The sequence below is a fragment of the Colossoma macropomum genome, unplaced genomic scaffold, assembly GCF_904425465.1.
Source record: "Colossoma macropomum unplaced genomic scaffold, Colossoma_macropomum, whole genome shotgun sequence".
In the NCBI taxonomy this organism is placed as follows: domain Eukaryota; kingdom Metazoa; phylum Chordata; class Actinopteri; order Characiformes; family Serrasalmidae; genus Colossoma; species Colossoma macropomum.
Genome location: NW_023494787.1, coordinates 30237111 through 30251211, shown reverse-complemented (window position 1 = coordinate 30251211; position 14101 = coordinate 30237111). Strand labels below are relative to the sequence as shown.

The 14101-nt window shown below is 41.2% G+C and overlaps 1 protein-coding gene across 2 annotated transcripts in view; it reads left to right on the top strand.

The window, feature by feature from the left end:
* The window catches only part of rhbdf1a (rhomboid 5 homolog 1a (Drosophila)), a 54372-nt gene that overhangs the window by 19469 nt on the left and 20802 nt on the right, over window positions 1–14101 (top strand). The window contains exons 2-4 of one of the 2 annotated variants that reach the window (XM_036566833.1): window positions 10545–10689; window positions 11567–11706; window positions 13918–14028. In XM_036566833.1, the coding sequence (XP_036422726.1) occupies window positions 10573–10689; window positions 11567–11706; window positions 13918–14028 (368 nt within the window). In that variant the 5' untranslated portion in view covers window positions 10545–10572. The remainder of the gene's footprint in view (window positions 1–10544; window positions 10690–11566; window positions 11707–13917; window positions 14029–14101) is intronic. The other variant, XM_036566834.1, reaches the window with a different exon arrangement.

Here is a 14101-nt window from a genome sequence, read left to right as displayed (position 1 = left end):
TAAGGATATACTCATACTGTAATGAATGCTAGGGTAGGACAATAAAGTTAATCTGTTTGTGACATTGCTTTCTTCTTTCTTCTTTATTATTTATATATATAGACTTTATTGTGACGACTTACCAACTGAGGGTGGGTGGGTCGGAGGGAGGGAGATTGGAGGAGAATATTTATTTGTATCCATGTTATCATTGTACTTGTTATCTTGTTTTCTGTTTAGTATTAAAAAAAATAAATAAAAAAGTTGTTTACAAAATGTGGCCTGTGCAAACATTACAGTGCAGCATTTTATGTTTTAATGTTTTTCCAATATATTAATCTTAGTAAAAAATAGGAATTGTGCATTAAAATTTGCAGACATTTGTTCCCTGAAGTGGATGTGTTATTTTATTATATAACATATTTTTACATAGAAAATAAGTAAGATGTGTAATTTAACTTTTGTAAACCTTTTTACAGGTTAGGATGTAATACATCTGGGGTTTTAAGTGGTTAACTTTCAATATACTATACGATACAATATATTATTTTCAGTCATTTCTTTATTTTTTTCAAAACTATATTGAAATTGTGACCCCCTTGATAAGTCAGCAGATGTTTTAGGGAGGTCCTGAACTGTAATAGGTTTTTCTGAAACACAGTATAATTAGGAGGGGATCATGATAATGTTGTAGTGTACACTGACACCTGCCTCCACAGCAGACTCTGAGAAACCCCTGAGGTCTCCAGCTGCGGGGTGAACCATGTTGCCATGCACATAGACACGTTCACACTCCTCCTAGTCTGAAAGTGCTCACTTAGAAGTGTTTGCTTTGCCCTGAGAAAGCGGTGGTGGTGCCAGCAAGCCAAGCTGCAGGGCTAAGCAAACATGGGCAGTGGTATGAGCTCCTTCAGACGGGTCCCACCCACCATTGCCCTGACACTCGATCACAGGGTCAGCTGTGGTTTGTGTGTGGGTGTGTTTATATGTGTGTGTGTGTTTAGTGTCAGACGGGTGGGATGGCAGCCTGTCACATGCCTCCATGTTAAGCCCAGTGTGGATGCATGCAGCATATTGATGGAAGGTGTCACACAGCCCTGGGCCCACCCGCCCAATTCTGGACCATCTAAAGTATTTCCGTCTAGCAGGAAGAGAAGTGCATTCCATCCAGTTTTGCTTTCTCTGCTTTTAAACCTGTCTGAAAACTGTTCATCTTTCAGATCTGTGTGGTGAAGATCCACATGTGAGAGTCACACTGTCCTGCTATTCACTGGAGGGAGAGAGAGAGAGAAAGAGAGAGAAAGAGAAGTTGAATATTAGAGATATATAAAGAAAGGAGAAAAAGACAGAGGGAAAGAAGAGAGAGCAGTGAGAAAGAGATAGTGAAAAAGAGCGAGGGAGAGAAGAGATAGAGGGTGAGAGAAAAGGAGAGACAAAAAGTGGAGTAAGAGGGAGTGAAAGCAAACAGACAAAAGGATAGAAGAGAACTGACAGAGTGAGGAAGAGAAGTGCTAAAGAAAGAGAGGAGAGGGAAAGAGAGGAAGTGAAAGCAGAGAAAGAGAGGGAGAAGAGAAAGAGTGAGTGAGTGAGAGAGAGAGAAAGAATAGTACACGGCAAAAAAAGCTGGGTTAAGATAGGTAAAATGAGTCAGAGAAAGGGAGTGGGGGATACAAATAAAGGAAGAGAAAGAGAAAGAAAGCAACGTGAGAAAGAAAGAAAAAGTAGGTGTGTGGGAGAGAGAGAATGTGTGTGTGGGTTTGTGGGTGTATGTGTGGGTAAATGAGTGAGTGAGCGAGTTAGAGAGAGACAGTTAGAACTCTGTGCACCACTGATTACATCATTCTGGATGCGGCCTCCAAAATTCAGCCGAGTCACCTGGCTCCGCTCTGTTTCTTCTCATACGTGATGAGCTTTATTTTTAGACGCGTAATCTGGTTCAGAAGTCGTCCACACGCTCTGCACTGCCTCTGCCTGACCAGCACTGCTCCACTGCTTTATTACTCTTTAAATTAATCCTCATAGTGTGCTATAAAAAGATCAGAAACCTGGCCTACGATTAATGTGCAGAGAAAAGACTTGCATGACAGCAGATTTAAACTGATATGTGTGGACATGTTTGGTTTTGATCAGTCTTTCCTCATGTTCTCTGAAGTTTACACATTTAGTCCTAAAGCATTGTTGCCTCCAAATAATGCTAGCACAGCTAAGAGTGAATGAAAGTGATCAGTTAGCTATCTGGCTTCTGCTAGTATGACTGTTAACAGCATTTTTGAATCAAGTATTTTTTAATGTTTTCTGTTGCTGTTTACCTGTAATGTAAGAAGTGACGTGTAAAGGCTGTGATTACTGAGACATAGAGTCATTTATTAGTTTGAAAGGTAGGGTGGGTAATATGACAAAAATTGATTGTGATACTTTTTCAATATATGATATTCATCACAATATTTAGTTTTTCTGAGGTTTGATAACTTCAGACTAACAAAGTAACAAATAACCAGTAATGATACATTAACCTCTTAAATTTGCAGGAAATAAATACAGAAAAAATATATATCGGCTTAGTTATTTATATGTTATAGAAGTTTGTAATAAACGTTTAGACCTGCAGGTGGCTCTTAGCCATTTTAGGGGTTAAAATACTATTAAAAGCTAGATGCAGTGATTTTGTTCAACATTTTACATACTGTGGTGCACAAAATCCAGTTAATCAAGCCTCACTGTGGTATCTTTGTACTGAAACATGCAGTTGTTCTTCAAGTACTGATGATATCCACAATATGCTCACAAAATCACATATGAATGTAATAGTGGATGGTATACCGCTTCATCCAGTATACTGGTTGAAATTTTCCCTTAGGTATGAGTTTCATCGTAGCCTTTATAACTGTAAGTCACAAATAAGCACTGACAACATGGCGTACAAACAGTGCAAACTACACCAACATTAGCCCGTTTAGCCCGTTTCAAATGAAAATAAAAACGCAGCAGACCCTGGATCACTCACTGCTGTCTAATCCGTTGCATCTGAAGTAGTTCACTTTGTTTTCGAGGCGGCAGACATAAAGGAATGGCCAGTTGTTTGGGGCTAGCTTTAGCCATGCTTTAACATGTATGCCAGAACAAGTGCCAGCCCTCCTCTCATACCGCCTGAGAAGCTGCCTCGGCTGGCTGCATCAGACAGTGGTGCAGGTGCCAGAATGTAACTGCTGCTCCATTTAAGGTGGAATGGAAAATTTTAAAGAAAAGCTGCAGAATAAGAAGCCGACATCTGCAGACAGGAAACAACATTCAGCACAGTTTTTTCTGGGCCTACAGGGCTAAAGTTAGAAAACAGTTTGTTTTTTACTACTTTGCACAAGTAAATTATTTCCCATTTACATTGCTTTTAAAAATGTTTCTTTTTTAAAAGTGAAGAAATATCCAGAATAGTAAGTCACTGTTAACCTTTAAAAATAGGTTGATTTAAGCATCTGAAATCAAAATTATATATATATACCATGATGTAATCCATACATTTTTATTAGACCATGATAGAAATCATTGGCCAAACCACCCACTACTAACATAATGTGACATAATTTATCATGATAACGATATATCATTACATTGCCCACCCCTAATGGAAAGGTTTGGTCTTTGTTAATGCTTCAGGCTTTGTGTGTAGAAGGAAAAGAGAATGTAGGGATGTAGACAGCAATGGTTGTTCTAATTAGAGTATAGCCATATTTGAAAAGAGGCAAATAGCTTCTGGTATGTGGATTCAACAGTTTACAGTAGTTTACAGATGCCAAGATACAATCTGGGTGAGTAGCTGGTCTGTGAGTTCAAAAAAATGTCAGAGTAAGAGAGCACTGATCCTCAGGATGTACAGTACTCAGGAAGAAAGTGTAGAGTGCAGCACAGATAAACACACACAGACACTTTCAGATAGATGAGGTCCTCCATCACTATGATTGCTTGTCCCTGCAAGTTGGTCCCCTCTGCCTCATCCCCTGGGGCATTTTTGGCCAGGCCTGTCAGCCCCTGTAACCTCTCCAAGTGTCACAACACCTACGCATCTACCTACAGTTCTGCTGTTTGCACACTGAGCACTGCTCAGCTGTCTGTGCTGTTTGAGCCCAGTTTTAGCCTGATTTATAGTACTCACATCATGCTTGCACTTGGAATGTCCAGAGTTCATCAAATAGACATTCAGATCATCTTGTTCTGTGAAGAACCTCAGATTACAGTCTTTAAGTGGTTTGGCTAAACATGTTATGCTAGTTTGGCCAATATTGATATCAGTGAAGTATCAAAACATCAAAAACATGATCTTACATGATCTTTTAACCTAGAATAATCTAGCATGATCTTTTAAGAGTATTTGAGAATTAAGACCATGCCTTCAATGTAGTGGTAGTATGAGGGGAGACTGTGTTATTGAGGGAGGGGAGAAAACACTGAGAGCTTGGGCCAGAGTTCTTGGAGCTAGAAAGCTGGACCATCCTTTGGACAGTGAGAAGACTGACGGATAGAACTGAAGAGCAGGGAGGAGATGAGGTGGTGATGGTTATTGCGAAACTTTGTCACGGGAAATTGAATGTAAAGTTGGGTATTTATAGAGCGTTAGATTGGTAGGAAGATGGGTTTCCATTTAAAAAGATAAAGCTATATTAGCAATAAACCAGTATGTCTTTTCAAGGGCCTGTCATTTGTTGTTTTTTCTTGGAAACCACTATTAAGGATCAGAATTAGGCATCTGGATGCCAGTGGTGTAGCCAGAATTTCATTTAGATGAGGGTCTTCAAAGGAAGCAGTATGTCCCAGAGACAACCACCAGCTAGCCTAAGTCATTGTAGCCACCATAACCAGAGAGAAAAAAATGTAAACACAACACGCAACTAACTTCCCACGATCTGCAGAAACAGTCGAGCAGGTAATGTTGTTTAAATGTTGCTGTTGTTGTTGTTTTTTTATTTTTTGTGCAACATTGCAGAGTTGGCTTCCAAGTGAGAGGGCCTGGCCTCAACAGCCCCACTGCCACCCCTGTAGAATCAAGATATTTTTACCACATATTTACCACATCTTGAAAATAATGTTAAAACTGGGTTTTGTTAGACCGCAGTAGCTTTACTCATTTACATGAAGAATTGGTGGTCACCAGCATTAATTTTTCGTTATTGCGATTATCTTTTCAACTCAAGAGAAAGAGAAGCACTGCAGTATGGGAAGTCTTGTAGCCCAAGTGGTTTTGGAGACTAAAACCCCCTCCCCTCTGTTTTTCATTACATCATAAAATTATGCTCAAAATGAGAACTTTTTGTACTCCGAGCTGTCCAGGTCTCTTAAAATGGTGTTTGAATGAAACTCATCCCTCCTCTGACCTAAATTGTACTCCATGAATGTGACAGCTTTGTTATTTCTGGATCTACTTTTGGCTTTTCTAGTCGCACTGCTTCAAGAAAAATGTGTCACTCCCAAGGAAGAGTGCTCTATATAAAGCCTAAACGATGGAAAATGTCATTCAGGAAGTTTCCCTTTAACAACGCTCTATGGGGAGCAACTGTCTTCACTGCTGTGAGATAGGAGGAGGAAACACAAGGCCCGCTGAAACGCACACAATGGAGAGAGTTAAGCAGACGCCCCCCCCCCTTCCTCGGCGCCTTTTCTAACAGGCACTGCAGAGGCACCACACAGAGGCTACGCTACATGCTGCTGTTTGCCACACCTGCTCCAGCTGCATAGTAGCTGCTGTTATTATTGCTATCACTGAGGTTGTAGGCAGTCACGTGTGCCCATTGAACAGCTCACTTTATTTGTTAATGGCTTGCCAGGCTGCTCGTATACCTGTTGACCTATAAATGCCTTTTAAAACAAACAGACGCCGCACCTGCAGTCTGTCTGTCTGAATTAAAGCTGAGTTAAGAGCATTAGTCCCTTGAAAACAGCAGTTAAGGATACCTATACCTGCCTTTGATTCTACCAAGCACTGAAGCTGCAGTCTGCGTATGTTCAAGGTGCAGCTAAAGCTGCCCTGTAATCACTTCGCACCAGATCCTCTTTGCAAAAGATGCACAGATCTCAGAGGGACGTCCTGATAAATTAAAGGTTAAGGAAATAACAATTACTCATTGCCGAAGGGCTATAATCTCCTTTCTGTTTTCTGTGTTTTTTCAAAGGATCTCAGAACAGGAAGGCTTATCAAGCAGCGTGCATTAGTCAGGGGAACTGAGTGCAGGAAGCTAATCACATCCACCATGCTACTGAGATGGAAACGATAGGAGTTCTCAAGATCTTGATCAGAGAATCAAAACAAATGTCTCCAAGACTATAGCTTAAACCTTGCTTTAAATGTCAATAGTACTGTGGTGTCACGGTGAGCAGATGGAAAGGAAACCAACAGTGAGTTAAGCGACAATAAGTGTTCTTTGACTACTTGAGATTCCTCGTAGATTTACTTACTACTGCCGCAAAGAATGCTTTATATCTTTTACATTCTGTACACGACTCACAATGTGTGGTACAAGTGACCTTTCTCAAGCTATTATGTGTCTGGATCCGGTCCTTGAATAGGGCAATTTCCTTTACTGTGTCTGAGCATAAATCTTGAGTCAAAACCTTCAAAGAAGGCGCAAACCAGATACCTTGGATGAGGGCCACGTGTAGAACTCAATCCACTCATCCCCTCTACAAGACTGTCTCTGCTGTTGAAGGATATTCTCCCTGTGGCCCTGAGCATGACGCCTTAGACAGTTGAGCACAATAGATCTTAAAAATTCAGGTGTAAGGGAGGATAACGTATGATCTCTCTAAGTGCTGGCATGCCCCACTAGTTGGCTTCTGCATCCAGCCACCTTGCTTTCTGAGACACTAGCCTGCTTTGGGTCTGTCTGAGGTCAGTATGCTTGTGTTGGAGGAGGAGATTACTGAGATTCAGAAAAACAGACAGCTGGCTTTTCAAGGTTCGACCTTGGTCTCCCAGGGAACGCACAGCCACCTTGTTTCCAAACACGTTGTGCTAGAACTAGAGGAGCCAGCAGTGGGTTTGAGCTGAGAAAGTGCTGCTGTGATGGACAGATCCTGAGGGGGTATAAACGTGACAGAGATAGATTTCAGGAACTTTTGGTAAAGGCACTGAAACATCGTCCACTGCTATGCCTAACCCCTGGGCAAGGCAATAAATCCAGAACAGGAGAGGCAAGTGATGGAATATTAACTGACAGAAAGAAGTCCCTGCTGCAGGGGCTGGAATCAAATGACACAGCTGGGCAGGGCAATTAGGCCTCTGTCCCGCAATGCAATCTGCAGATCTCGGACTGACGTCTCATCTGAGCCAGACATGCATCAAGACAGTCGTGCAGCAAAAGCCCTCCAGCTCAATTTTAACGGGGGGGAAGTAATTAGATGAGTGACAAAGAAGGGTTGACGTGGATGCTAAATGCTGGTGGTGGTCTGTTTCTATTCAGAAATAGAAGACTTTCACCCCTCTTCCTCTAAGGCTTTTCCATTGGTTGGTCACAGGGTGTGACCAAGTCTCCTGACCTCCACGTCAAGGCTCTGTCAGGCTCAGGCCACATGATCACAGCTCCTGAGTAAGAGCTGATGTAAAGTATGTTCTGAAAAAGCCTTGTGGTCATTGGGCTGAAGGAATAGAGCCTGACAGATACTGGAGGGAGGTGGTTCCTCTAAGCGCTCCTGAAAATAGGGCTGGGAAAGCAGGAACCTGAGCTGATAGAAGCGTTCTCAAAGCTTTGCTCGGGCCCTGCTTTGTCCGCGTCTGCCCCTCTAATCCCATACAGTCATCACAGCACATAGAGAAAGAAAGGCTGATGATGGTATCAGTCTGCATTCCTTGTGCACAACGCAAGCGTGTTCTCATGGGTTGACTGAAATGTTGGGCAGGGTTTCCAGCACAATATTGGTTTCTGCCTTCGGTCCATCCTCTCACCCTTTAAGCACTGGGTTCTGATCCTGCTGACAATTGATGATTTAATGGAAGAACTTTTCTCATAATTTCATAATTTTTTTCAAAGTTTTAGTGACATAATTATACCCCTGAGTGTGTTTAATCAGTAAGGGCTTAGTTTCATGTAAGTGAATTTCAGCATACTTGGATATTTGTTTGTATCAGGGGTCAATTAAGCCAAGATTTTGCAGTTTCTCAAGTAATAGATATTTAGTAACCAGGCTTGCCACAATATTCTCAGCCCAGGATTCGGTTTGATTCCCGATTCGATTCCCCCAGTATTTTAACCAAAATTCAAATAAATGAAAACGATAATTGTGTTCATGCCGTTGCACAACTTGCTAATGAACATGATGGTGTGAGTTGTTGATTGGCAATGATAGGTTATTCAGACTTTGGTGCTCAAACAATGCAGTATGTTCAATGCAAATGATTAACAGAACTCCCTTTCTCCATGACTATCTCTACATTGCATGTTGTCACAGTTTTGCATCATAGTATTACTATGTTATTAAAAGCCTGGGCAATGATGTAACGATAAATAAACATCTATTATCCACAGAATTTACACGATAAACTATCATTGTGATCCAAATTCAGTTACAAAGTACCACATATGAGCATTACAATGCCGATATTAATATAATTACCATGTAATTCCTAGCTAGGCCTACTTTAAATATTACTTAACAATTACTTATTACTTAATAATAACTGTATTTTGCACTCTCCTTCTGAACAAACATGTGCATTTACTCTCTACTGGAGGACAGATTTAAAAGTTTTTTTGTTTGTTTTGCATATTCCTCAGCATTGTTTGCCAGACTGAAAATTGCATTAGACATTATACATTATGCATTGCATTATAATCTTTCTGAGTGATGTTGAAAGTATCTATGTATAGTTAAATAGTTGACAGTGTTGTGTTTGTATAGCTTACAATTAGGTGCAGTCATTTCTATTGTATAAATAAACTAATCCTTGGTTAGAATGATAGAACAACAGGAATGGTTAAATGAAGACCAACCAATAAAAAATAATATGGCACATGAAAGGGAATGAAAGAATGATGATTTGAACAATACTGGCACTTATTTAAAGAAGGCAATATTCCAGAATAATAATTATTGGCCAAAGGCTAATATATAGCTTCAGAAATTTCTTAACTCTACCCATGAACTCGTGTCAGACAATCAAGGCAAGTTTTTCTCAAGAGTTCAAGCTCAGGTCATGTATTTTTTGTGTGATTTGAGGTTCTGTGATTCCTATTGATAGTGACCACTCTCATTATCTGTAGTGCTAAAAAAGAGGCCTGTGTTGTGTTAAAGCTGTGTTGTTCTTGGTGTAACTTAAACCAGATGCTGTAGACTCTAGAGATGAGTGCATGGATGACCCTGTATGGCTGGATGAGTGCTGGCTTCCAGCTCTGACCGAGTGCAGGCCTGTTTGAATTGGACAAAAACAGGACAAAGGATAATAACTTGCTTTTTTGTGTACTTTTCCAAAGCTAGCAGCTCCTGAATGCATCTGCACTAATGGGCCTCGTGCTTCCTCTGTTCTTCAGTCTGAATGTGTTTACTCCCAGCCGAAATGTCATCTGTCTCTCTCTTGCCTTCTGCAAAGCGGTATGAATTTGCCATTTATGTAGGCGGCAGCTCCTTCAAGCATATAGGTTTGCGTAAGCCAATTACCAAAATGTGTGCAGAGAGAGAGAGGAAAGGAAACTGAATGAGGAGAAGCGGAGGCAGCAGCAGTTTCCTGTTGGTAAAGTTTTTGTGACTGCACTACAGTCTTCTGTGAGAGGCCAGTGAGATGTTTTCACTAATGGTGGTCTCCCACAAAGTCCGCCGCAAGGTCAGGAAAAGAAAAATGCAGCCATTTTAATAGCAAGGTGTGGTTAAGTGCAGCTAAGCCACCACCGTTTAAGCTTTATATGCCGACAGTAAACTTTTCCCCCCTCCCACGGAGCAAACGTTTATTGGTCATTTGAACGAATCCGGGCACTTAAATGAATCCAAACATCTGGCAGCTGTTCTTTATTTGCACCCAGCGGTTTCCTCTCTAATGATGAGCTTGAGCTCAGTGTGGGATCAGGCTATGCTGTTACTTTAGAGTGCCATCTTGTGGTGCAGTGCAAACCATGACTCGGGGTTTGATCACTTGCAGAGGAGTCAACCTTCATGATAAGGATAAAAAATGCAGTATTGTTAGAAATTGCAAGATTTGTGAGGTGCAATAAATTGTTCGGCTATTTGCGCATGTTTACTTTGTTGCTCTTTGTGGTTTTACTCTAACTGCATCAATTGCATACGCAAGACTAAAACATCAAAACTTCACCCTTGTTCTTTGTGCAGGTAATCAAATTTGAGTAATGCTATTACATCTCCAACTTTCACACTTCATGAATCTTGGCTGTTCTGCTACTGCAGCCTTTTATGAAATGTTAGAATGTGACGGTTATAAAAATATACATCGTGCAGTCCTGCAAAGGAGCATTCACAATCAGAAGGATTGTGTTTGATTTGTCAGTTTGTCTGTGCATTCACTCACTTTCTTCTCTCTCTCTTTCTCTCTGTCTCTACGCCTCTCTCTCTCGCTCTCTCTCTCTTGCACTCTGTAGCTGGCAGGCGTGTGGAGAGGTGGCCAGCATGGCTGAACCCAGGCGAGACAGCACCAGCAGCCTGCAGAGGAAGAAGCCCCCTTGGCTTAAACTGACCATTCCTGCTGCTCAAGCGTCTTTAGACGAACCCCCCACCTTCGTCCAGGTACAGGACTCCCCTGTATCTCCCTCTCTTTATCTTTCCTCTCTTTCTCTCTCGCCATCCACTCTCAGTTCAGTTCAGTTCAGTCACACTTTACTGGTGCCAAGTACAGTATTGCCAAAGCAGTTAACAAGCAGAACAGCTATCCATTCTCTCTGTGTCTCTCTCTTGTTCACACATTTTCTCTCCCCCTTTCTGTCTGTTTTCATGCTCTGTCACAGCCTCTCTCTTCTCTTTCTCTCCAGTGAATTGTATTTCTCTTTCTCACTCTCTGACTTTCCATCTTTCTCTTTCGCTCACTCACTCTCTTCATCTCTCTTTTATTCTCTTTCTCACTTTCTCACTCTCTGCCTCATTTTTTTCTCTTTCCATATCTGTCTTTTTCTTTCTTTTCTTTTTCTCTCTCACTCTCTCTTTTTCTTTCTCTCTTTACCCCTCTCTCTTTCACTTTTATTCCCCCTCCTTTCTCACCCTCCACTCTCAATTTAGTCCAAATTGCCAAAGCAGTGAACATAAAGAAAATCAGAACTATTATTTGTATTATTCTCCCTCTCTCTCTCTCTCTCTCTCTCTCTCTCTCTCTCTCTCTCTCTCTTTGTCTCTCTCTTTCTCTCCCTGTCACTCTCTCTTTCTCTCCCTCGACTTTCACTTTATTTGAGATTGCCAAAGCGGTGGATGTAAAGGAAAGCAGAAGCATATTTCTCTCTCTCTCTCTCTTTCAGTCTCTCACCCTCCACTCTCAATTTATTCACACTCTACTGGCATGAATGTGCCAAGTTACATTATTGCCAGAGCAGTGAACGTGAACAACAGTAGAAGAACAGTTATCCAGGTTACACTCATTCTCTCTCTTTCACCCTCTCTTTTCTTCCTGCAACAGCCTGTGAAGAGGCAGGGGTTTCTCCGCAGCGTCAGCATGCCTGTCGAAACCTCCCATCTCGCCTCCCCACCGCGTGACCTTTTTGACCCCCGGCGAGCTCCGCTGCAGCGCCAGGCATCAATCACACAGACCATCAAGAGGTAGGCCTTAAGCTGAAACACAGGTCTGCACAAGGAGGAAGCCACTTAGGGCTCCATTCTTTTGTAGCATGCTATCATGAGGCTTCTCTGTGCTCAACAAGTCATTGCCAATGTAAGACCGGAGGACCCCTGCACAGGGGTTTCCTCTTGCACCACCTGCTATGTTGCCTCCCTTAGTCAGCTGCATCAAACGACACGGCAATCATCTCACAATAAGCTACTGATAGCGCAGCTTATAGTATTTAACAAATTCCAACGGTTTCTCATGGTCACAGGTGTAAACATGAGTGTGTGGGACACACATAGTTTTTGCTGGGCCCAGAGAAGCTGCTGCATGCTTTCTCATAGGATTAGAAAGCAGTATAAACATTTGTCTGTAAATTGCGTAGTTCTGTTTTCACTATTCTGCACAATAAAGATAATTAATAATTTAGGTTTACTTCAGTTGTTAACATTTACACTTACACTGCATTTAGCAGCCCCTCTTATTCAGAGCTAAGAAAAGTGTTCTGTTGTCTACTCAGAGAATGTTTTCTAGCTAGTACAAATAAATTAAAGTCAAACTACCCTTGAGCTCAGTGATGGTACCTAGAAAGAAAGACACAATACAGATTTAAAACAGCGTAAGTGCAATACAAGACATTTCAGTAAGTGCTGGAGCATATAAAATCATATATACCAACAGAAATTTTAATTATACTGTAGAGCTGGGTGATATTGCAAAAATACAGTATTATGATAAAATATTCACAATACTTGATATGTCATGATATTTAGACAGTGGTGCCTTAAACTATCAGTGACTGTGATTTTTATGATTTTTATTGAGCATTTCACACACTGCACAGATTCCAATGAAACATAACTAATAATGCTCTTATTGCAATGAAACATGCGCTTTTTTAGTGTTCTAGAAGTAATGACCCCCTCAAAAAAGAATATTTTGACATAGAGTGATGTAATTTATCACAATAACAATAAATATTGTCATACTGCCCAGCACTATTATACTGTGATGTACATTTTTGGCTATACTACCCACTACTAAGTACACTGAAAAAAGTGTGCCACCAAAACGTACACCATTTCCACATCAAGAAAATCTATCAATGTGGCAATAATTGGATTATATGTTTGTATCAATGTATCGTCAACATAATTACTGACAAAAACAAGAAAACTGAAAGACTTGTTGTAATATATTTTAATCGTTTGGAAATTATAAGACTTTTAACACATTTGTCAGAGTAGTTACTGAATAAGTAGTCTTAAGATTAATAACTGAATTATGAACAGTCTAAGAGGTTAATTACAGTCTAAGAGGTTAATTAGCTCATTAGTTGGATGATGTTGTTATAGATTGTGCAGAGCAGAGTAACTCCAGGGCCGTGGTTGGGAAGCACTGTCCTAGTCAATATTGAATGCACGAAAAACTAGAGAAATGGCTGAAAAAACTAGCCAATAGGCATGTACAGTGTTTTTTTTTTTTTTGCCTGCTCACATGCCATGTTTTATGCTTATTGTGGTTCCTATTCTGTTGTCTCCCCTCATAATGACCATGTTACTGGGTGTTGCAGCATGGGTGTCTGAGTTTTAAAAAATGAATTGTTGCAAGGCTCTGTTGCAAATTTTGTTTGCGAGGATTGTTGTTGTTTTGTAATAGGCATGTGCATGTGATTGCCCATCCTGGAGGAGATCAGATTCCTCATGTTTTGGCTCCATTCTAAATGATATGGAGAGCAGATGGCCTCATATTAGATAAACAAAAGCTCCAACAAGTGGCTGTGAGTGTCTTCATGTTTTGGCAGTGAATTATGTGTGATGCTGCTTTGCTGCGTGTGTATGAGAGTGGGTGTATGTATGCGTGTACATGAGTTTCTCATACATGTGAGAATTTCTTGCATGTATTTCTTGCATATTTGCATGTATAAGTCCTTTATCGTCCATTTCCCCCCTCGCTTCCACTCACATGGTCTTTATTAAGCCTGCTGTGTGTGATTGTTCCATAATCAGAATGTCCTCACACTGGAGTCATTAACTCCCTCAGGCCAATTGCTCTAACTCTGCTAATCTCACAGTCTGGCTCTCTTTCTCTGTCTTCCAGCTGTTTTCTCACGCTTCTTTCCTTCTTCTCTTTTTATCTCTTCCTCTCCTCCCTGTCCTTGCCTCCTCTTCCTCTTGCCTCAACCCCCACCTGCACCCCATCTGCAGCAGCAGGAGGGTCCACTTTGAGCGGATTAACACGGTACCCATTAAGGGTCACCGTGCTGGGCGCCGTAGTTTCAGGAGGCACCACCATTCCCTCTCCAGAACCCTGATCAGGTACACCCACCATCCACAGAATAGCGATGGGCGTGGTTATACAAACAGAATACAAAAAATGAAAAGATGACAG